Genomic DNA, 24,754 nt, shown 5'->3' on the forward strand with positions numbered 1-24,754 from the left:
TTGCAAGTAGGATGGCGAGCACTGCCATTAAAATGGCTCCATAAAAGTAACAGACATACATCACCTGTGTGTATCAACTTGAACTGTTAAAAAAACAACAAACATAATTTGATCATCTGAGCCTTTGAGGAGAAACCTGACTATACTTAAGCTCTGGAGGAACTCACTAGACCTATTAAAACCAGAGATGATTTGCTGGCTTTACGCTGTTTTTACAGAACCTTATCACGACAGTATCACGAAAGCTTGCGTGAATTGGAACAGATCAGTACTGGTGAAGTATGTCACTGGCACATGTCGCCACCAGGATAAAAATATGCGGCAAATCAACTCCTACTGGTTGTGTCAGAATACAGATCAAAATCAGTCATGAGACACGGCGTCTGGGCTTTCCCGAAGGTGCATTCACAAGTTGTTTCACTTGTTGTGGGTCAGTTCACAGAAAAACAAAGCAGGCACGCCTTATTGCACCATCCAAATCTTCGTCAAAACTTGCCATTTTCAGAGCGTAGGTTGTTAGCTTGGACGCTGTTGTTGTTTCCCGTAGAGAAGGGGATTTGGAAACGACATCATGCAGATTGTGGAAGGGTGGGGAAAAAGCTGGCCTAAATCAGTCGGCCAATGGCAGGTTTACAGCCAAAGTCTGCAACCGATGAGTCAGACCTACAAAGCCTCTAACGTGGACACAGAAGGAGGCAGATAGAAAGTTGTACTGTAGATGAGAGAATTAGCTCCTCTGACCTGTAAAAAGAGGTACTCAAAGGTAGAAGGGTCGTCCTGCAGCAGGTCCACGGGATCTCTCGGGATGAAACACACCCTGAACAGACATCTGTAGTCATGTGAGTCTTTTTTCTGCACCACCTGGTGACGACAAAAAAATAGAGGTATAAATATGTGCACAAGCTCTAAATGTAAAAGACACTGCATCCAGTCTTAGCTGGGTAGTACCTCCTGTCAGTAGGTCTACTGTTATGCTTAAACATTGCATTAAGGTAAACTACACCTTATATGAACTACAGTATGTTTGTGTGTGGATTTGTGCAGCCACTGTTTCCTTCACCTTCTGTATGAGCTCGTCTTCGTGCAGCAGCAGCAGCTTAGTGATGCTGTACTGTTGCTCTAGCACCAGGGCAAAGTACTCGATGGCCCGGATGGACAGTTTATCCTTTAGAGTCAGCACAATGTCCTGGAATGGTGAAAAACCAACAGTTCAGGCCCCCTTAGACAAACATGTTTCATCCCTGTCTGCTGATGGCAGATGGTCAAATCTGATCCCCCCCTCTCAGTTTCCCTTTGGCTGGGAATACAAACTGTAACAATAATAATGTGCTCATGAAGACGACAACAGACAAGGACCAACTGGGGGTGTGTTACTGACCCAGTTATCTACCTATGATGAGTGTAAACAGTACACATCTCAGACTGCAAGAGCCTGGACTTACATATCTAGAGTTACTCAAGAAATCCAGCCCTGCTGTTCTTACAAGCTCTGAGTCACGGCACACTCTTCTCCTCACTTATAAATGTTTCATAACTACCTCCTCCAGAAGCAATATAATTAATACTTTTTCTTATTATTCCACCATTAAGAGCAGCCACAAAAGCTACAGCCTGCCCACACTCTAATACCCTTGAGGCGATCACAGCATAACTTGTGGTGCGCTTAATTACGAAATACACCCTCTCGTTTCTAGGAAGCCTTTTACAACTAGATCCACTGTTTGGTCCCATAATGCTTGTTAGAAACTGAGGGGGCCAATTATAGGATCTTCTGAGGACAATGATGTAGGTAGCACATCACACAATTTATGTCTTATTAGCTGTGCTGTATGGGTTTTATGACATTAATGAACATATAGAAAGTTTCTTCTCATTGCCTGCTGCAAAGTGCACTAGTATCAGCCATGGATTACATGGCAGCTCCCCAAAAATGAAGCCAAAACATTTCAATTGCCCCCTGGTGGCTAGCTACATTGCGGGTCATAAACTGCGCCCCCTCCAGGTTAGCGGATGGGACCTGGGCTCATGCGGACATCTAATAAATTTTTCCCAAAGATGGTTTCTGTCATTTTTGGCAGTTCTCATCATGTTGTTCTTCATTCAAGTGTTTCTATTCTGATACATTTAGTTTTAATAGGTTATTTGATGCTATACAAAGGGGGTTTGATGTCATGATTGACAGCTGTGTGAGACAATCAGTGTGCTTGTGATCAGTGGTGCTGCTTGGGATTGGTTGGGAGCTCAATACTATGGAAATCGCTACTGCGCAGACTCTGGCTCCAAATGACATCACCAGCACAAGATGGCAGCAGCCGTGTCCAGGATATTTTGGCTTCATTTTGTCACAGTGAGAGGAGGTGGAGACGTGTGGTCCATCTCATTCAATTACCCATCTGCTGTTTAACATTCATGAAAAGTGACCAAGTAGTATGGCAGTTATGGCCCTTTAAAGATTCAGATTTTGACCTTCTATTTTCAGTATACACCCAGCGCAAACGTCCTTATAATAAGTTATAAATGTTAATTAAATGACCTCTCTCTTCTTGGGTTTAACATCTAACACATGTTTAATACACACCTTGACGGTGGTGCTGTTATCAAACTTGAAGGCCTTGGTTTGCCCATTCTCTAAATAGACTTTCAGGACGTTGGGCAGGAAGAGAAGAGAGTTTCCCTGATGGAGAGGAGTGAGAGATGTTATTGTGATGAGTCAATATCAAACGAGGGAAGATAAAACAGGAAAAGGGGGCACGAAATCTTAGAAAATAAGTCCAGAGAAAAATGATGATGTGACGAGAGTAAAGTTTTCCCACCTGAGTGTGCCCGTTGACCACCACCTCCTCTGCAAAGCGCACTTTAACTGGATTACTCCTCAGACGAGCTCTCTTCTCTGCTGACATGATGGATGACTTGGGATTCTGCAGCACAAAGACACGCACCAGCGCCATTATGCAAGGGCCCATGAACTAAGGAAGCACACACTTGTCGAGCTCAAACTAGTGCAATGACAATTAATTCTGAGACCAGCCGTAATCAAGCAGTCGACACGCACAATTTTACATTTGCACATCGCGATCTAAAAGAAATGTGGAGGCCATCAACCCTGTCAGGAGACACGGGTTTACAGTCACATGCTTGGAAACACACACAGCTTATGTTTTAATGATGGATGGTGCGATGACTCTTAGTGAATGTGTCGACGGGAGGTCATCAATGTCTTCTTTGTACTCACTGTCATGTGCCGCAGGATAGTCACATTGATACAATCCTCCAAGTCCCTGGGCGGAGAAACAAACACACACAGACACACACAAAAACACACACACATACACATGCACATGAGAGAAATCATTATCTTCTGTCCAGCTGTCAAGCAAGCACTTTCTCCTCTGACCTTTGCCCTTTACTTGTTAAGCCCTTCTCACACACACACACACACACACACACACACACACACATGAATCATACATACACACTCTCAGAAATGCACTCCAGCAAACAAGTATGACAATGCATTTAGTCACTGGATGGACCAGACACACTGGTAGTATGACACTGGTTCCAGTAACTGAACTGACTTCTCATCAGTTCTCATCAGCCACAAAGATAGATAGATAGATAGATAGATAGATACCTCTGCAGCTACTCTCACCTTAAGATGTTTTCCACCTTCTCTGCGCTCAAATCCTCCAGCGCTGTATCATTAATCTGCAGCACCTGGTCCCCTGGGTACAGTATCCCATCTGCAGGACTCCCTACACACACACACACACACACACACACACACACACAATGAAAAGAGTGAGCGCTTGGATAAATCAGCTGCACACGTGGGCTTGCACTTTCAGTTCAGATAAAGGGAGATATACACACCCATGTAGGCACATACACACACACACACACACACACACACACACACACACACACACAACAAAATGACACATATGGTTATTCAACATGGCTGACTCAACAGTGTTCAGCTGAGCTCGCCAGGATGTGAGGGGTTACAGTTATTCTGGGTCTCATCCAGCTCTGCTCTGCTCTGCTTTCTCTAGTTATTTATACTCATTTGTCTTCAGGCAAGAGAGCACGACTGAGGCACAGCAGTTTCAGCTTACTCTAACACACACACACACACACACACACACACACACACGCATACATAAACAAACTAAGTGTATGTATGCGTAAATACATACGCCCAACCACACATACTTTCACACACCCCGACGGACTGACTGGCAAAGCCCCGTCTGTCCCTGATTTTTGACCCACTGACGGCATCCCACACTGCTTTGTAAGCTCACGTACACACACACGGGCTACACTTGCACACGTACCCTCTCTTTTGCCAGACAAGCCAACCCCGCCACCCCCACCCCCACCTCGTCAAGCTTTCACATGTCAGCTCTGCCAATATCCTGATCTGTGCGGTTTTTCAAGTCCCCTCCCTTCCTCCTCTTTCGTTTTCAATCCTTCTTCCTCATCCACCACTTCCCCCTTACATTCACCTCCTCGACACCATGACCTCGCAGACTTCTCCCACACCCAAAGGTGTCACCCCCGCCCCCCACCCCCCACCCCCCGCACTCTGCATGCTTTTCACGCTCATTATTTCGCCATATTTGCACTTTGGTTGTTGTCTGTTGGGCTTCCTGCTGGCATCTCTTTCTATTAAATCTTGTCTCCTGCTATCACTTGTCTCTCTTTTTGGCAGCGGACGGCAATTACAGAGCTGGTGGCAAGGTGGGACACTTTATCAGCTTATTTTACAGGATAGACATAAAGGTAATGGATCAATCTCTCCTCACTCTGTCTCTGTCGATCCCCTATTAAAGTTGCCTAAATGAAAAGTGATTGAATTTAGAAAGGATGAGCAGGTGGCTCTGTTGTGTTGTTTCTGGCTTGTCTGGAACCGTGCCCGACAGTTTGAATTCCAGGGGAGAGTCAGTGTGTGTGTGTGTGTGTGTGTGTGTGTGTGTGTGGGTGTGGGTGTGGGTGTATGTGCATGCGTGTGTGTGTGTGTGTGTGTGTGAGTCAGAGAGAGAGAGTAAGGGTAAGAGTAAATCTGTTTTGCTGCGGGTGGTGCACTGTTGTATAATGCAGGTGGCCATTTGCAGAAGGAGCAGGAAAACAAAATGCAGTTATCCACCTAGACAAGCACACACACACACCCACACCCACACACACACACACACACACACACACACACACACACACTCCATCACCACACACCCCATGTACCTGGGGCGACGTCCCTGACCAGCAGGGGTGCATTTGTGGTGAGGATGAAGCCATGTCCAGTGCTGCTGTCCAGGACCGGGTCCCTGGTGATCTGCAGCGTCAGCTTGGCCTGGAAGTTCTGATTGGACAGACTGTTGGAGCGCTGCGACCTCCCATCGCCTAGCAACCGCTCTCTGTGGAGGTCAAACAGGGTAACAGGTTACCTGTCTGGAGATAACTTCCATCACTTTGTACAGAAAATCTAATTCTTAAATCTTCAACAAATAATCGCCCTCTTTATTTGATAAAAGCTAACGAATATTGGTTAACGTTGTGTTGCTGTGAAACTTCACCTTAGTACTAAAATTTTTTACAAAACTCTATTAGATAATTTCACATAGCAAGAACAGTATTCTCTGGTAGTTTTTACTTCGGGGCTGCAAATAACAAAATAATAGCATTGAAAGGGTTAGGGTGAGGGTAAGGCCATTTATTTTCTGGATTAATCAGCGTAAATTATTTTTTTCATGTTATCTATAAAATCAGAAAATTGTAAAAAACAGGCCCATATCAATCAGCCCAAAGTGACTAATTCAAATGACCTTGCTTGTTCAGTACAAAACTCAGAGAGGTTCTGCTTAAAATGATACAACACAGAAAGACAGGAGGAAATACTTAAATTTCAGTGCGGTATCTATTAATGGTGCCATTTTTGCTTTAAAAGTGACTCAAATAATTAATCAGTTACCAAAAAAGATGCCAATTAATTTCCCATCTGTTGACTAATTGACTAATCTTATCTGTTCTAAGACACTTATTACCATTAAACAATAAGATTAGAGGGTCCCAAGGCTGATGTTTTTCTGTAGGCCGACATGGGAGTTAGCATCACATTGGTTCACTCATCAAAAAGCCTGTGGGAGTTCTCTATTGGATTTTTGATTATTGCTAAAAAATAAACAAACGTTTATGATACTTAAACATTTTGTTCAGCAAGATAATCTTCATAAACCAACACCACTTTCATGATTATTGAAGCTTAAATGCATCACCAGAGGTAAAAAGCACAACATTGGGCTACAAACAAACTCCACTATGGTCGCATGACCTAACATCATCACCATAGCAAGACTGCAGAGCTGTAATTGGCGTGATGACATTCTATAGTTTAATTTAGCCACTTATTAGCAACCACCTTTTTTAAAATACATAAAAGCTTCAAAGTTCACAATTGGGGTATTTACTGACGCATTTTATGTCGTAGAACCAAACGTACAAGTTTCCTCAGCTTGTGTTAACCACTTATTTCAGGCATCTAACCAAAAACCCCTTCAAGGCATCTGTTGACTTTAAGACGAAGACGCCATGAGTGGTGACATGCTAACTCATTCCTGGGTTTTAGGACTCATTCCTGGGGCACTCTATTAGCCTACAGCCGTGCTAGCTGCTCTGTGATGCTGTAACCTACGAACACAAAGGTGGTTTGAGCTAAATCCTGAAGTCAGCATGCTGCTCACAATGACAGTGTGTTTACATGCTGATGATTGAGGTTTAATATTAACCAAATATTTATATGCTAACAGCTAATCAGCAGAGATGGGTGGACTTGAGTCATTTGACTTGACTTACGACAGACTCAAGTTGCAAGGGCATGACACTTGCCTGACTAATACTGATAAAAGACTCAGATGATGTTCTTGATGTTCTGAGAAAGATGACATGAAAGGACTTTACTTGTTTTATGTTTGCATTTTTCCAGTTATGAAAAGTTAAGTTGTGTTTTTAAAATAACTGGGTGATTTCTAGTGCAATGTGTGCAAAGCTGGCAACCTCATATGATGTGACAGAGCACAAGAGGCCAATGCACGAGGCAGCAATCACGGAAGGGGCTAGTAGAAAAAAATTAAAATGGGTGCAAGGTCTGCAGCTCAGTGTTACCTAGAAAGCTTATGCTTGACCAGATCATCAGATTATCGTATGACTTCACTCGCGACTTGCTTGACCTGAGCAATGACCTAACTTCTCTTCCTTGACTTTTAGTAGGGACTCGACTTGAGTTGCTTGAGTCTCACCACACTGACTTGCTTGAGATTTGAAGGTTAAGGGTACAGTCACACTTGAGTGCAATTAACACTGGTGGATATTTGCCTCCCGTTCACTTCCATTCAGTGCAAGCTGAGGAGCAAATTAAACATTTGCTTTCAGTTGCAAAGCAAATTCACATCGCTAAGGTCGACTTTGGTGGACTTTGACTGGCAAAGTCGTAGCTTTAAACGATAACAAAAAAGCATGTGTGGAGGAGACAGTGATTGTTGCTGTGTTTAACAAGCTGATATTGTATGATATTAGCAATGAAAAATAAAAACTGCCCCACATGAGAGATGCTGTCTGGCTGGCAGTGAGTCAGGAGACAGACATGGAATGTAAGAAAATGGAAAATGTGCCAATAAAATCATGTTTTGCAGTATTTATTAGGCACTGCCCACATTCAGCACGAATATCATCTCAGCAGGCAACGGGCACTCACTCATGTGGGACCGTCCCCTCAGACTTGACACTTGCTCGTGACTTATTTGTGACTTACTCCCATCTCTGGTAATTAGAACATGGTACAGGTAAGGCTGATCAAAGTCTAGTACACATTTTAATGTCAACAAAGTTATTGCAATACATCATCGGGGCATTCAATTTCTGGCCGAGTAGCCGGGAACCAAGAAACAGAGGTCACATTCATACAAACTACCGCCACATATCATCAGCTGAAACATGTCATGGGAATACACAGTATCTGTTGTGCTTAAATCAGTGGCATCCTCTCCCTGAGGCCTGCTGTCCTGGTCAGCTGGTTGTGACATGGTGAGACTTCTTCCCAAGAATGACAAGCAGGGAGTTTACTGGGCTTCCTCTGCACCGCCTCCTCTGAGAAACCACTCAGCGGACAACAAGGGAATGACGGGCTCTTGAGAGCATATTTGTGGTCAACTGTGGGGTGTGCTTATGTGCGAGATAGGGACAGTCAGGTTTTGAATCAGCTATGTGTTATGCATCTGAATGTGTAGGTGTGGGGAGGGGATCTGGTGTGTGTATTCGGAACAGGTTCAAAAATCAGCTTTATACTTCTTTTGGTACATTTGTTTCTCTGTTTAGAGAGATATTTCTTTCATACCACATTTCTCAGTTAAAATGGCATTTGTACAGCTATATCTTAGATGATATATAGCACACCCCCCACACTCCTTCTCTATTATAGAGTCTGGCAGCAGGCCTAGAAGTGGATGATGCTGTTTTCTCCACTCTCTTCCCCAAACTGGATTGTTTAGGGTTTTTTTTTTTTACTATATGAGTTATTTTAGTTGTTGTTGCCGCAGTGGTTTGTGTCGGGTCGGCATTTTCTGCTACTATTGGCTGTGTGGTGCCAACATTTCTACTGCATTCTCAGTTGTTTTCCCATCAAAATCTTCTCCATTTACACACACGGATGCCAAAAAATTGGAGCAACATCACAGGAAGTGTTTTTCATTCCAACTTCCTACTTCTACAATCTTTTTCTCAACTTTCAAAGAGGATCTTTGCCCAGAGCTCTGGCCCTTGTTCATTCTGTACCTGCTAAGCGACTCTCGGGTACGTCGTATTATTGTTCCCACCACCTGCTGCACCCGACTGGCCCTCCGAGCTGGAGACCTGCTCCTACATCGCTCCTTCTCCTCCATTTATCTAAAGAGACAAAGAAAGAGACGGATGTGAGCTGCAGACATAATCCCAACAAGCAGAACACAGAGAAAAGGAGGACGTGGGAAAAAGATGAAAGGGTTTCAAGGGAGAGAATAAGTTAGAAACAGTTTAGGGTTTAGCTCTGTCTTGTCGAGCTGTGCTTCGGCTAAATTTGCATCTGCTCTGTTTTTATATTCAGAGCATGTAGGCTGCCTTGAATACGATGAATAATCAGATATGTGAACAGAGAGCAGGAAAGGCTGAGAGACAAAAAGAGAGGGGTGGAGTGTACTCAGCATGAACAACAACACATGTCACACACATTCGCTTAAATGGCCTGATTCTCAACAACAACTGCACCATCACACAATAACAAGATTCACAAGGAGTTCGACGTAAATATGCCACGATCTGCATGTTCACTACAAATCTGCAGCTGTGCACTTTCTGCTTCGCCTGCCCTTTAAACAGGGGGACGTAATGAGGAATGGAGGGCTCAGTGAAACCCTAGGGAGGCAAAGCTGGTCAGCATTGAATCCTTACCAAATCTGAAGACTTGCAGCTCCCCTCAGCTGTGTTTTGTTTCTGTCAGCTAATCAATACGCTTGCATTGAGCTTGTAGAGCCTCTGATAATTCCTTGACAGGGTTTATTATCTATTCCTGAAAATATACTTTATTAGAGGTGCTGCGTTATTCATGTTCATGTTTCTTTTGTTACATGTAACAGCAACAAAGATTTTAGGGGGCAGGGGTGCATTGTGGAATAAAATTTCAATGACATTTTGATCACTTGAAGTAGCTGCTTCATTTGTTTGCAGCATTACGGTGATAAGATATTGTTTTGATAAGATATTGTTTTGCTGCTGTCCTGTGATGTATTTCATCTGCTGCTCATGGCTGTGAATTGAACTATGTGGCAGAGAAAAGGGAGGGAAACTTTGGCAGGGACGTGAAAGAGTAGCGACCCAGACCTGATCAATACAGTTAACAATGACGAATGCGCTCCTGAAATCTAATGAGCCGTATCTTGGCCTCAACAGCCAGCTGCAGAGAGCTTAATTTGATCAGCTCTCTAAAATATGGGCAAAACTTCTGCAAGCCAAGACTTTTGTGGAGATCTTAAAAGAAACACCACAGGTTTCTGGCCATCTGCCACACGTGTATGAGGCATTTTGAAAGAAGAGTAAAGTCACAGCAGCACACTCACCTTACTCTAGGCCACTTTAAGTTCTGACTTATGGGAAAACAATACACACTGCATTGCAATCAATAGATGATGACAAGCCGCACTGCTGTGAGTGATGTTGTATTCATGAGTTAGAAATACAGAAATAATTTGTCTTCTCTTTAAAGCAGGTCTAAGTCTGGGTTGTCTGTTCGCAGTTCTCAACATGGAGGTGGCTGAGCCTGCTAGAAGGTGACAGTGCTAACGCTGTTATCCAGGGGAAAACCAGAGGATTGGTGCTACACTTTTAACATTTTCCTACCATCATTAGTAACTACCATATGAGCGCAGTGCAAAGTGGCAGCAATTAGCCAGTCCCTTCAGGATTTTGCAGGCTGTTTTTGTGATTACTGGGCCTTGAAATGCCTGATTTCACAACACCATCCACCCATCCATGCATTTTCAAGCGCTTATTCGAAGCCAGGTCAGGATAGCAGCAAGCCGAGCAAAGCATTCAAGACGTTCCCTCTCTTCAGCAACAGTTTCGAGCTCCTCCTGGGGGACTCTGAGGTGTTCCCAGGCCAGACGAGATATGTAATCCCTCTAGCATGTTCTGGGTCTGCCCCGGGGCCTCCTACCAGTCGGACGTGCCCAAACACCACCAACAGGAGGCGTGCAGAAAGCATCCTGATCAGATGCCCGAACCATCTCAACGGACCCCTTTTGACTCCCTCTCAAAGCTCCTGCTCCGAGCTCCCTCTGGATGTCCGAGCTCCTTACCCTATCTATAAGGCTGAGCCCAGCCATCCTTATGAGGAAACTCATTTCGTCCAATTGTATCTGCGTCTTTTATTTTTAAGTGGGTTTTTTAGCAATGGAATTGTGGGGGCAAGCAAAACTTGCAAAAATAGTTGCGATGCTGTCTCAGATTTGGAGTCTATTATTACGAGCATTTAGTGTTCCCTACAGAACTATAACCCATTTGTGGTAGTGGTGGTGGTGGTGGGGAGCAGTGCATGAACGTCCCGCTGAACCCATTGAAACTTTTAAACTTTACATAGCCAAATCTGATTCTATATTGACATAATTCTGAGTCAGGTACAGCCCTTGTACAGAGCTCCTTTAAACAAACAGCAGCTAAAACAGATTCCAGCTCGTATCTGTCAAAGTGTTCTCTGGTTGTAGTTCAGTGATGACTAGCCTCAATCAGCCTCAGTAGTAGTAGAGCATGCAGTGTAGGTCTGTCCTTTAAGAGGATTAGAGGACCTCATTCTGCACGGGCCCACACTGGTCAGGGTGTCACTTTAGCACCTCCCGCTGATCTGGATTGAAGCAGATTGTCGTGGATGAGGAGGGATGAGTGAGGCTAGGTAGCTGACAGCTGCAGAGTGTGATTATTGACACACCCACAAGGTTCGATCACTGAGAGAAGCGTTATATAGATCATATATGCTTTCCTCACATTGTGTTGAATGAGCAGCATGATTGCATGGATGTGCATGTGTGTGCTGCAGTGCTGCAGTCAGTGGTGAGTCAGGTGACAGTTTTTGCTGTCATTCTCCTTCTTTCTCTCTTCTGTATTTTATTTTCTCCTCACTCTCTCTCTCTCTCTCTCTCTCTCACCCTCACTGTCCTTGCCGAGTCAGGTAGTCGTCTCCAATGACAGTCTCTCTGGGCAGCAGCAGCAACCAGACATTTTTATATACATACACATCCTGAGCACTGGATCCAGAGGTTTACTGCCTTCACTCTTTACAACAACAGCCCACCTTTTAACTTTACTAAAGCAGATTGTGTGTATTAGTGTACATGGTTCAACTCTCCACCTGAAGATAAGGTATTACACATTAAATAAATGTGGTAAGTCTCTGAAAAAGGCAGAGAAAGATATGACATTCTGTTCTCGAGATACCAGCACTTTCAGGAGCTCCTCAATCTCCTCCACATATTTTAAGAAAGCAGCACAATGTGCCACATTTAAACTAAAGACTGTGAGAGCGTGACTCACCGTGATGTGGCTTGTCTCTTCAGGACTCCAGAACACAAATACCCTCTCGCCCTCTGAGACATCAGCTCCGCAGCCCCTCCAGGATTGGCTGAAAAGAGGTGGAGGGGGGTCCTTGTGATCATCAGGGCCAATCCCGATCTGGTGCGGCCACCTGTGCAGAGCAGAGCAATGCTATCAGGGAGACCTGGCTGTCAAAACCTATAAACAAGATGCATACCCACACGGCGAGTTTAAAATTAGAACGAAGCGTGAAGCGAGCAGTTATCAAGTCGGATCAGCTGTATCTGCCTTGGATTTTTAACCTATTTGTAAGCAACAGAACTATATTCCAGTTGTTGATGTTTTCAGACTGAACAGAAAAGTATGTCAAGCAAAGCAGATGTGAGTCCAGACCAGCTATGTGGTTGTGGTTTTTCAAGAGGCCCCTCCTCCGGTCCCCAAGGCTCTTTCTCTCTCCTGCTCTCTCTCTCTCTCTCTCTCTCTACTCCTCCACAGCCTCAAAAGCACATGGCGATGTGGAGACGAGGCACTCCATCTCCGTCTGGTTGTCTAAATTAAAATTTCATACCGCCTAGTTCAGTTAACAGTTCTTACTGGGCGCACTCTAAAAGCAAAGAGGACAGCCCGTGAATCCTGATGTGGTGGAGAGAGAAACGCTGCCAGGCAGACAGAGATCTCAGCCAATAATAAAATAGGACAAGTCTTTCATATGAACATCGGGGCAGATATGGGTGAAACCTTACCCGGCCTCTGGTTTTGGGGAGAAAAACACACTTGGGGAACGCTTTGTTGTGAAAAGCCCGGCTGTTGAATTAGGAGAGACACTGAATAAACATTCTTGATGTCGTCTAAGGAAACCGCCTCATTTTGCACTTGAATGTTGATCTGTGAAGTAAACGTTCACTCCCTGGGGCTTTCATCTACAAGAGGGAGCAGAAATCAAGGAATTGATAGTCCCATCTGCGCAGCTCTTCCATCAGGTCCTGTGTCCCGCACACAGAGCTCTTTCACAAGGCCCATGTGTCCCAGTGAAAAGCCAGCAGAAGACCCAGACCCACACAAACTGCAGGGCACATGAATAATGCATGGTGCTAATGCAGCTAGCCTCCGACCGCCTCCTTCTGCCACTTTGCCAACACAGGCAACAAGAAGAGCGGAGCACAGAAGACAGGGAGAGACACACAGGAAAGACGTATGGGGGTTGCAGAGGTGAGGAGGAGGGAGGGAGGGAGAGGGGAGGGGGCTCTGAGGGGCTGAGAAAAGGGGAAGGGATACAGAAAAGAGAATTGGTCAAGGCAAAGAAAAGAGAGAAAGGACAGGATATTGCATGGGGGGAGGAAAGGGGGAGAATTTTAAAGAGGGTGAAGAGGGCAGCGGCAAAGAAACAGGAGAGTAAAGCTGCAGGAGAAGAAAAGAAAGAACAAAAGTATCTACACTGAGACGTAAAAGAGTCTGTCCAAAAGGAAAAATGGGGGAAAAAGAAACTGATCAATGCAGCATTTCTCCACCAAATGAGAGCACACAAAGCCCGGCAGCTGACAGTGATGTATGATTAAATAAATAAATAAAACAGCAGACCTGTAGCTTTGTTACATTTCTCATGCTGTTCTATACTTTTCCACTCCCATATGGATTCTCAAATGAAGAAGTTGTTCCCTCTTTCAAAAGATGTGACAGCTTTTTCAAATCTTGAGTCCCTTTTCTACTGCTGTTATTCCGCCTTGCTGTTCTGTATAAAAGGTCGCAGAATTGGTGGACAGGTAGGAAGTAACCTTGCCACCTTGACGTTCGTGTAAAAGGAATAGCCAGCAGGATGGGACAGGTGTGAAGATGTGATGACGTGTTATGTGTGCCACCCACCGGCCACCGCCAGGAGATTTAAAAAGCAGCTAGCAGCAGTTGAGGTGACAATGAGGTCTGGGAGCTCCTTTATTTGAGCCACTTTGTTTACTGGATTTTCAAATGGAACACCATTAACGGGATCATTGCACTCTGTACATACAAGATAAATAAAAAAGCAATACAACAAATGAAAACAGGAGTTTACAGGCCAACTTGAACAAAAATAGTCCTTAGCCAGCTTAGCAGCCAAATTCACAAAAGGCAGGCCTCTTGCATAGATATAAGAAAATGCATTTATCTGGAACTGCATGGAAATGGAGTCACATAGGAGAAGAAGGGAGTCCATGTTACAGAGAAATTGGTTATAGGTTCTTTGAGAGTACAGTATGTCTGATTTTTCTCCGGTTTTATGCAATTTAAAGCTGCTTGAATCCAAAGAGCAGGGGAAGGGTGTGCAGAGGATTTCCATCGGAGCAAAATTAAACGTCTCGCCAGCATACAAAGGCAATTACATCTTTTCATGTTTTAGTCAATTGCAGTGTAGGTGGAGTAACCCCAAAATAGCGCAGTAAGAGTATATGGTTCAATCCCTGCGCCAATGATTTCTGAAATTGTGTTAAAAATATCTTTCCAAAAGTTAGGCCTGGGAGCTCCTTACCCTCCAAGCACAGGATGTGATCAACCACCATATAACAGGCATGGTAAAAATTGTTGTTACTGCCATGTTATGTCATTGTTATTGTTTAGACAGCAATGTTGACGTGTCTGTTATATGTCACACTGGAGGCCGACGCTGTTGTGTTGTGTGCTTCCAGAAAGCTGGCATGCTGTCTAAAATCACACACTGGGGTGACATGATGCCTGCCTTGTTTGGTTCCAGCTCCTTTATACTGCCTGTTCAAGGCAGGCATTTGTGTCTTATTGCGCCTCATTGTTGTTTATAAGAGGTACAACCACAGAATCGGGGGACAGAGTTGTTTTGCCTTGAGGCTGGCAGCGGAGGTAGCAACAGCCCTGAATCAGCGTCTGTGTAAAACAGGCAGCTGGCACGACAGGACAGGACAGGTGTGAAGCTGTGATGACGTGTTATGCGTGTGATCCACTGCTGGGAAATCTAAAAAGCAGCTTGCAGCAGCTAGTAGCTAACTCAAGGAAGAAGAGTTGCAAATGTGCTCAAATTGAGGAGACAATGAGGTTCAGGAGCGCCTTACCCTATGAGCAGGGAACAAGATCAACGGCCATGTAACAGGGACAGTAAATGATTAATATTTCCATGTGTTATATGTTATATGTCATACCGTGCCATTGTGCCAGTGCTACACAACACTCCTGTCACGTCTCTTGCTTCCAGAGAGCCGGCATTGTATCTTAAATCACACCTTGTTTGTTTGTGTATAAGAAAGAAAAGCTGTGATAATGAAGGGTCTTCATTGTACCTCTGTCGCTGGATCTCTGTGTAAAAAGGGCTCAAGACAGCAAAGCTGGTGTGTGTCTGCTCCTAATCTTGTTCTGAATCAATAGTAATCGTGAATCCTGTCTTCCACTGTCCTTAAGTCCCCACACTTCCCTTATCAGCATGCAGTATAGCCTGCTCAGCCTTTCACTCTTTCTCCCTCCTTTTACCTTTTCATCTGTACACCGAGAACATTTGTATAAAATTTGTGTAGGTAACAAAGACTGTCCATACCTCTCTGTTTCAATGTCTGTCTCATTTCTCTGAGACAGCGTCCGCCCCTCTCTGCTCATTTGCCCACACAATATCCCTCTGTCTCGGACGAAACAGTCAGTTATTCAGTCCTGTGGCCTGGTATAAGCAGCACACATGCAGTTCATAAAAGCACTTCACTCTCTCCTCGGGGAGTTGAGAGGTGGCACTGAGCTGGCAGCTTCTGTGCAGCCAGCTGGACAGAAAACAGCCCAATTAGCACTGCTGGGCCACAACAGGCCACTGCAGGTCAGACCAACCTGGACAGAGCCTGGTGAAGCTGCACTGGGACAAGTGTGGGAGAAAAAATGCCTGCAGATACAGCTGCTGTTGTGCTAAAAAACATTATCTGAGTTAATGGATGTGACAGTCTGACTGACAGGATGAATTTCTCAGTGACAAACTTAAATTATTGTCAATCAGCTCTCGGCACTAATAAATGAAGACTGCGCTCAGCACTGGGGCACTCTGTTAATGCAGTTACAAACACCCAGGCTCACACCACATGCATGCACACACACACACACACACACACACGCACACACACGCACACACACACAACTCACAGGGCTTAATATGATAAGCAAGTGGAGCGTTACACAATCAGTAACCAGACTCCAGCAGAAGCCTTGATGACTGATTGAACAACAGCTTTTATTTAGAAAAGACCAGTTGGCTGTTATTGACATCTTGTTCTCAATCTGTCCCCCCACCCCTACACACAATCTGTCCCCCCCTACACACACATACACACGTACACACACACACATACCCTCCAGCCAAATAAGACACACCGGATACAGCTGCACCACATGAGGCGCAGGGTAAGCAGCAGCAGGGGTTGGTTCAGCAACTCGACAATTCATTTCGGCTCACAGTGGCTGCCAACAAAGTTGGACACAGAGCTCAGCGAACATTCAGTCCAACAGCAGCAGCACACTTGGCTCAAAATATTGTGTGTGTGAATATCTGGGTAACTTGAGGTAAGAGTCATTGCGATTTATGTGAGGCAGCTGGATTGCTTCAGATTTCATAAATTGCAAAGTTGTAAACGTGAAGAACAACAAGTAGAGCTGACAATAATACGGCAAAGATTCAAGGCTCTTGCGAGACTGCGGATAAATTAAATACAGATGATATTTTGTGCTTTTAGAGAGTCTTGTCGCAAGATAAAATTACATAAAGGTTAATAGACACTGTATTAAACAGGCTTCAGAAGAAAAATATCTATATGATGATCCCCATCTGAAATCAGAAAATGTTGAGGAAGGTTATAAAAGCCAAGTTATAGCCTACATTAATATTCATTACAGACTATTCTTTGCTTCAAACAGTTTTGTGCATTTAATGATCTTACTACATTTAGGTTATTGTGCAACTTCATGGTCACAAGCAGCTTCTACAGTAATCACTCTGAATTTTGAATAGGAAGGGAAAAAGATATCACCACTGCTATTGTGTTCTCAAGAAATGATTTATATATTCAGCTTTGCTAATATTAGACTTATCCTTAACATCTAAATAATCAGACGTCTCAGGTGCTCAGTAGGGAAGTGTAGGGCATCCTTTCATAAAAACCTATTTCTGTTGGGAGGATCAATACGTGGAATTTAAATTGACTTAGACTGAAACATCTCAACAACTACTGGATGAATTGCCATGAAATTAGTTAGCTGTGTTTATCATCCTTTCAGAAATTCCTTTTGTGTCTGACAAATTCCACAAATTACATCACAGGTCAAGACAGACATCAGACAGCAGCAACAACAATCGAAACATCAAGTACAACAAGATGCAAATGACACAACTGTCATATCAAAAGTATTTGTTTAACAGAGCCATCCTGGAAGATACAACCAATCTCTGCGTGTGGTTAGTCCACAAGCGCGACCAGGGCCGGCTTAAGGCATAGGTGACATAGGCAGTCGCCTAGGGCGCCACATTGTCTGGTGGGCGCTGGGAAAAAAAATGAAAATAAAATAAAAAATAATAATGATAAAAATTTGCCAGTGGGCGCCTCCTATTTTTTTACGGAGATAGCAAATGAACAAATACAGAAGAAAAGACAGAAAGAGAGAAAGCAAGCAAGCAAGAAAGACAGAAATACACTTTGCACCCATTTTCCTCAAAATTTTTCATTTGCCCTGCCCCTGCACCTGTACTGTGCGCACTGAGAGTGGGGTCTGTGTCAAAATCTGGTCAAGATAGGCAGATATTTACATTTTACCTGCATTTCATAATAATGAAAAGGTCCAAGCCTTCAGGTGCGAGAGGAGGAGGAAAAGAAAGTCCGATATAGAGGTATGTCGTCTGTCTTATGTTATCTTTAAAATGCCGTTGTGTGTGTAACGTTGTTAGATGTTTCATTTGTTGCAGCTAGCTAGCTAAGTAGCAATAAAGCTAATGCTACATTATAATGCTACGATAGCTGTTGGACTCAGATAATGTTACAGATTGAAGGATATGAGACTGAATGGCAAGCCAATAGCTAGCTATCTGGATAACTGCTCCTTTTTGTGCTGAAATTTCACTGACAAATATCAGTGATAATGGCTAACACAAACTTATCCACAAAAACAGATTTCTGCACTGGCTTGCACCAGAGATGTGAGCGCCATTTGGCATCGTAGCACATTGTAGAAAGCTCAATTGATATTGAAATATATCAGTGAATTGGCTAATAGCCTATTAGCAATTAGGTTAAATAAAAACTTTTGTTTTGCTACTATTAGTGAGTTCTGTGACATTTTATGATTTACACCTACCCCAGCAGCACTTTTTGTTTTGAAACCATCGTGGTCCCTGATGTTTGTGTCTCCAGTACCGGTGGGGTAATGTGGTCCGGGGGGGCACCAAATCTCAATCTCACCTAGGGCACCAAAATGGCTAGGGCCGGTCCTGAGCACGACACCCTCACTATCGTCACCATTTGGTGCATTCAAGCTCCCCAGAGAATGAAGTCTAACAGCTTAAGTGATTCCCCTGATCGTTCCTCTTGTGACACAGGGAGGTCAAAAATTTCCACATATGCAGTAAAATATCTCAACATTAGTGGCCCTTTTTCACGCACACATGCTTGCTTAGCATGACTCAATTTGACGCGGTGCATCAGGCCAGCATGGCGAGGTAAGTGGTTTCTCCACTTAGCTAGGCTACCTGCTTGAAGGTGTTTCTTTAATTGATGACACCCTTGTCTTGTGTCAGTGATGTTTAAAAGCAGCACCCTCTTTACCATAGTTTACTATTGCAGTGTGCAGCGGTTGTTGGGAGCCAGCTAGGCCTACTGATCACAGATTTTCAGGCTATTGTTACAATATTGCTCGGCATATGCTGCTCACTGGTTAAAAAACAGGAGACAGGATGATGTTATGATACAGAAAAGAAGGAGGAATCATCCCTGAGTAATGATGATGCCCATCTGACGTCACCACAGCCTGCTGGGAGGTGGTCAAGTGTGAGTCTCAGACATGACTCAGAGTTTAAACTGGTAGCAGAGACGCAAATCAATGCAGTTTAGCTTAGCACACCAGAAGTGCTGATGGAAAGACCCTTTTAGATGGACTGGCACAAAAATTTGGCAACGTTCATGGTTCCCACAGCATAAATCCTGATGATTTTGGGGATGCTTTACTTTCAGCACCACCAGCAGATTGAAATGTCTTGGGGAATTTCAGATGGATTGCCATGAAATTTAGAAAAGGCAGTCATGTCTACCTCTGGATAAATTTAAACTGTTTACTGCAAATTAGCAAATGTTAGCATTACCTACTAAACATCAGCATGTTAGCATTGTCATTGGGAGTATGCTGATGTTAGCATTTAGCCCATCTATCTGCACATCGCCAGACTCACAGAGCAGCTAGCGTGGCTGTAGGCAGTTGGTATTGCAGCTTAAATGTTTGTATTGTTTTGCATTATCCTCTTTTAATGTGGTGTTTGCAGCCTATTTAAAGGGCCATGCAGGGGCATTGCAAACAAGCTTAGGCTTTAGGCCTGTCAGCAGTGTTGCATTGGTCGATGCTATGCAGGCTACTTGTCCCTGTGAGAAGAAAACATTAAAATGAGCCTGCACAGACGTCCACCAAAGAAATAATAGGGAAAAAAAACAACACTAAAGTCTGCACAAACAGCACCATGGTGGCCTGTTAAAGTCTGATTGCCTCTGTTGCTTATTATGTTTTGCTGGTTATTTCTCTGTAACTCGTCCTCCAGTCCAGACATAATCACATCTCCCATTCTTCATTCAGCCTGTCAGCTCATTCCATTAGCATTATGAAGACAGGGCTCACCGTGCGCCGCTCATTTCATTTCCCCTTTCATCAGCGACCTGGCGAAGCTCGAGTTCCCCAGTGCACTATTAAATAATGGGTCTTTTGAAGATTAATAGTGTGCTGCATTGTGTTACAGATCTCTATCGATGGTTCTGATGGTGCCGAAGTGAGACAGACAGTGAGACAGAAAGAGGAAGGTCCTTGGATGTTAGGGGATGATAGATGTTGCAAGTCTGGAAAACTGTCTGCCTCACGTCTTCTGTTGCTGTCTGAGCCAATTTCCTTCAACTCAGTGATCCTTCAAAGGCTGCACAATGGAGGTCTTATCTTTAAGTTAAAGTAATATGAGGCCAGCCAGTGAGCCAGCAGCTACAGTAGCCCTCTGGGCTCTGGAATAACACTTACATATAGCTACAGTGTGATGATTTTAATATTTCATATCACGGCAGAGAAAAGAGGAGGAGAAACCTGGTTATACAAAACCGATGATTTACTTAGGCTGTATGATTATTTTAGGCTTTTCATACTCTTAGTGTTTCACTATATGCTCATGAATAGAGTTGGCCTACATTATGGCGCCACTGCCAGTCAAGTGTGCCATCACCATGGAGCTGTCACATCAATGAGGTCACGTCTGCTTTTCCCTCTGCAGGAGCAATACTGGTACAGGCTGAAGGAAAAATACATATTTACAGTGTATCCATCCATCCATTACCATACACCAATGTAACCCCTGACCCATGAATTAACTGAATTCCTTTGCTGAGAAATACCACTATTGATTAATCAACAGCTTCCAGTAGCCGGTGGCTGCAACAATACGAATCACATTCCTGAGCAGCTTCAGTTACCCATTGATCTAACGATCATTTGGTCAAGGCATTGGGCAGGAGCAGCAAACACCAGCCCAGCAACACAGTGTGCCCTGGAGACATGAAGCTAAGACCAAACAGGAGGAGAGGGGGAGAGGATGGCTGGCTGGCTGGCTGCAGTAAGTGGGACAGAGGAGCAGTCAGCAGGGCAGATAGAGGCTAATGCAGCCAGGCATCAAGTCTTTCCTGATGTGCAAGTTCTGCCCGTCGCGTTACTCCTCGGGCATACTGACCTCGGAGCAGCAACTCCCATCACATGTTTGTGGCATACATCCCTGAGTCATAGCACAAAGCCCGCAGCAGTGGGAAGAGCACAGCCAAACACTCAGCGCGTACAAGAGTGAAAGCAAAACACTGAGCATCCACAGCTACTTCACATCACAGGAGCAAAATGGCTTTCATTCATGAAGTGTGTACCCCTGTCTGGCTCCTTGTGTGTGTGTTTATGTGTGTGTTTAGCCAAGCAGCTGCGCATGATGCTGTTAATAAAAACACTCAATGGTTAAAGTGATGTCTCCATGCACGGTGAAGGCTGCGGCGTAACACGTGTTTAAATGGAACCGCAATCAGCGGTCATATTAAATCATGTCATGCATTAAATGAACGCCCCAGAACAGCAAAACGCATTGTTCCGGTCTAGTTGTGTTGCGCTTGTCATGCCTGGCACGGCACGGAAGAGCGCAGGGAAGAGGCTGCTTCTGGCCAAAAGGATATGAGCAAAGAAAGAAAAAAACAGAGGCGACGGTCCCAGGGTGCCTGCACATCGCCTACGCCCATTCATAATGTGCGTGTTTTACTACCCAGACTCCTGGCACCCCCCTCATCCGTCAGGATTTAGCCCGTTCATTTCTAATCTGTCGCCAGTGACGGTGATTTCACTGCGCATACGGCAGCATGGATCTCCACAATCACTGCATAGGACATGTGTTTCTCAATACAGCACGAATGCCATTCAGAGTGGCACAAACATGGCCAGAATGCTGTGCGTAATTGTGGATAGAAGCGATTTATATTCCCAGTAACCCGAATTTAGGTTGTGAGAATTGACTGACTACGTATCGACCGCGTCTGTTGCTCATAAATGCTTTATAAATGTCCTTAAAATAATCAATAGCCTATTTACCATTACACGCACCAAACACTAACTTTGATCAGTGGCCGCAGCCACGCTGGTCAAACCGGGAGGCTAAACAAAGAAAAAAAAGGTCAGTCTTTTGTTACCTTTATAATCTTAATCGGATTTAAATCTCTCCGCCGCCTCCCTCAAACAGGGGCACGGGTGTAGCCTGCAGGCGTTTCGGAGACGACCATCAGCTCAATTATTCATTTCGATGTGATAAATATCAATCCAAAAGGCAGGAATGGATGCAAGGTGCAGGCGCCTCCGTCTACAGCCGGGCGCTCCTTCATCATCAGACAATAACACCGGGAAATACCGAGAAAACTCACCTAGTGGTCTGAGGAGGGAGACAGACGGACCGGGAGTCTGGGAGAGCTGTCCCCTCAAAAAAGAGAGCAGTGATGCGGAGAATCGGAGGAGAAACGATGTTTGATTCTCAAAAATATCCGCCGCGTCCTCCCCGGGCCGGATGATGATGGTGATGTGGTGTGTGTGTAGGGGGGTTGGCTACGTGCTGGATGCTGTCATCGTACTGGGACTGCTCTCTGCCTAATCCTCGGCCCTGAGCTCAGAATCAACCCACCCCCTCCCTCTGTTCGTCTCTCTCTCTCCTCCCTGCCTCCTCCGCTGTCTGCCCGACGGACCCCCACCCCTCCTCCGCAAGGTCAGCTCCATCCAGTCACTACATCCCATAATAATAATAATAATAATAATAATAATAATAATAATAATATGTTATTGTGTATTTTTAATGAAAACAATATGATTGGTTGCCTATTTGTGCAGTTTAATTAGCTCATTTCTAATATTTTGTAAATTATTAATGCATGTATCTAATAAACGTCATTTTGATCCTAAATTGAAGAGTGCTTTTTTTTTTTTTAATAATTTTATTTCTGACGAAGTCTGATGTGTTGTGTGGAATAAATGCAGCTCAAAGTGATAAAGCCTTTCACAACTTAGGTTGCACCATTTCCCATTCTATTCAGTTCGATTTAATTCAATAAGCTTTATTGGCATGGCATTTCATATGTGTTGCCAAAGCATTTTATCACCTTGATTCAATGACCACCATGATTTCAAAAACAAAGCAGGGTTGGATTACACACCCAGTGGGGAGTGGGCACATTTTATATATAAAGGCTCAGCTGGTCTGGGGTAATTTAATTAATTGCACATTTGTTTGGCAATCTGCAACCCTAAATCACAATATCAGCTCAAATGATAAGGTCTTCAAAGTAGGTCCTACTTGTTACCTGTCAGTATTTACACACTGCATACTCCTGAATGAATTTGGCTTTAACCAAATGACCACAGTGGGTTTAATGCCAACTTTTGCCCTAGGAGCCCCTTGTTGATTTATGTGGCCATAGCCTACTTAGGGAGCCAAATTAATCTTATTTTCCTGAGAAATATCATATTTAATATTATTTTCCTCTACAGCACAGTGTTTTGGTTTGACTTATTAGCCCAAGATAGCCTGCAACGCTATATTAGAGTAGATATTGCTATTTAAAATGTCTCTACCCCCCAAGAGGACGCACACATTCATATAGACAACACAGAACATTATGTAGCCTACATACAACATAAATCACACAGGGATACAACCAGAAAATACTTCAAAAACAAACAAACGGCATAATCATACAGTTGAGCATTATTAAAACAATAATATGCAATTATTATATAGTTACTGACGGCTGCGTTTAGCGTGCCATATTTAATTTTTGCCTTCTGGTGTCTTCGTGCAGTTTGTCCCTCCGTGCGCGCCGTCGTAATCGTAACTTCCGCCGTTGCGTACTTCCGGTTTGGATTCCTCCATCCATGCTCGCGACGCTGTGAATTTTCAACACGAAGAGCGGATTGAAGAATAAAACCGAGTTAAACCACAGCCGCAATGTTCAAGTTGGAAGGACTCGGACCTAAAATGGACCCGGAGGAGATGAAGAAGAAAATGCGACAAGATGTCCTCTCGTCTTTACGGAACTTTCTTATTTACGTCGCCCTTCTCAGAGCCAGTGAGTACAGGCAGATGACATTGACATTTAGCTAAATACCAACTATACTGGCATTTTAAAGAGTGTTGACTGGTATTAAGGGCATTGCTTACTCACCTCATGCATGTGATAATCAATTAATGCCCTAAAGCAAACACGAGCATACTAACATGTAGGTTTTCATATTGTGTAATGGTGTACAAGTAGCTGTTAGTGTGATTAAAATATCCCAAAAACAAATTAAATTGCCCTGATCACAGAGAAGATAAAAGCATCATAGCAACTGACTATATTCAGGGTCTTATCAGAAGCTAATCGTGTGTTTTCTGTGTCTGCAGCTCCATATGTGTTAAAGAAGCTGGACAGCATATGAGCAGAGCAGCAGGTCTCTTCTTCCACCATCCACTGAGCGTTTACTCCATCAGAGACAGTGTGGACCATCATCAGCAGACAACTGGGGCCATTACAGCAAACCCTGTCGGAGACCACCCGTGTCTGTCCATCACTGCACCTGTGGACACACTGTCTTCTCATTTCTCACGTCTTGTTCTTTATTGTATACTTTAGACTTTCTTATGAAACATGTTGTGATCATTGTTAAGTACAATGTTTGATAGTGTATATACCTGCTGTGTTCACACACTCAAGGGAAACCGTGTTTATTTTGTTGGTTTGTTTTTATAAAGCAGATCTGTCACATGGAATTGAAACTGTCAAACTGCATTGGAGATTTTACACCAGACATGTTTAAACATTTTTGTCAGTGTTTTAAATCTTAATATAATCACAAAATCACTGGAAATAAAAAATGGAGACTAAGAAAGGATTGGGAAGTG

General features: G+C 43.9%; 2 protein-coding genes across 4 annotated transcripts in view; one reads left to right on the forward strand and one right to left on the reverse strand.

Annotated features, from left to right (window-relative positions):
- The window catches only part of frmpd1b (FERM and PDZ domain containing 1b), a 35,229-nt gene extending 12,741 nt beyond the window's left edge, over positions 1–22,488 (reverse strand). For 2 of the 3 annotated variants that reach the window (XM_049585461.1, XM_049585459.1), the window contains exons 1-10: positions 22,248–22,488; positions 12,109–12,259; positions 8,827–8,937; positions 5,245–5,417; positions 3,653–3,755; positions 3,233–3,278; positions 2,814–2,918; positions 2,579–2,674; positions 1,061–1,186; positions 742–861 (exon numbers count right to left, since the gene is read on the reverse strand). In XM_049585461.1, coding sequence (XP_049441418.1) covers positions 742–861; positions 1,061–1,186; positions 2,579–2,674; positions 2,814–2,918; positions 3,233–3,278; positions 3,653–3,755; positions 5,245–5,417; positions 8,827–8,933 — 876 coding nt within the window. In that variant the 5' untranslated portion in view covers positions 8,934–8,937; positions 12,109–12,259; positions 22,248–22,488. Of the gene's footprint in view, positions 1–741; positions 862–1,060; positions 1,187–2,578; positions 2,675–2,813; positions 2,919–3,232; positions 3,279–3,652; positions 3,756–5,244; positions 5,418–8,826; positions 8,938–12,108; positions 12,260–22,019; positions 22,177–22,247 lie in introns of those variants that run through there. The other variant, XM_049585460.1, reaches the window with a different exon arrangement.
- Positions 22,489–23,698: 1,210 nt separating this feature from the next.
- On the forward strand, positions 23,699–24,745 carry tomm5 (translocase of outer mitochondrial membrane 5 homolog (yeast)). The gene is made up of 2 exons (XM_049585463.1): positions 23,699–23,939; positions 24,257–24,745. The coding sequence occupies exons 1-2, from the start codon at positions 23,819–23,821 to the stop codon at positions 24,289–24,291; spliced, it is 156 nt and encodes a 51-aa protein (XP_049441420.1). The 5' UTR covers positions 23,699–23,818; the 3' UTR covers positions 24,292–24,745.
- Positions 24,746–24,754: the final 9 nt, after the last annotated feature.

Source organism: Epinephelus fuscoguttatus, linkage group LG9 (assembly GCF_011397635.1).
Source record: "Epinephelus fuscoguttatus linkage group LG9, E.fuscoguttatus.final_Chr_v1".
NCBI classification, from domain to species: domain Eukaryota; kingdom Metazoa; phylum Chordata; class Actinopteri; order Perciformes; family Serranidae; genus Epinephelus; species Epinephelus fuscoguttatus.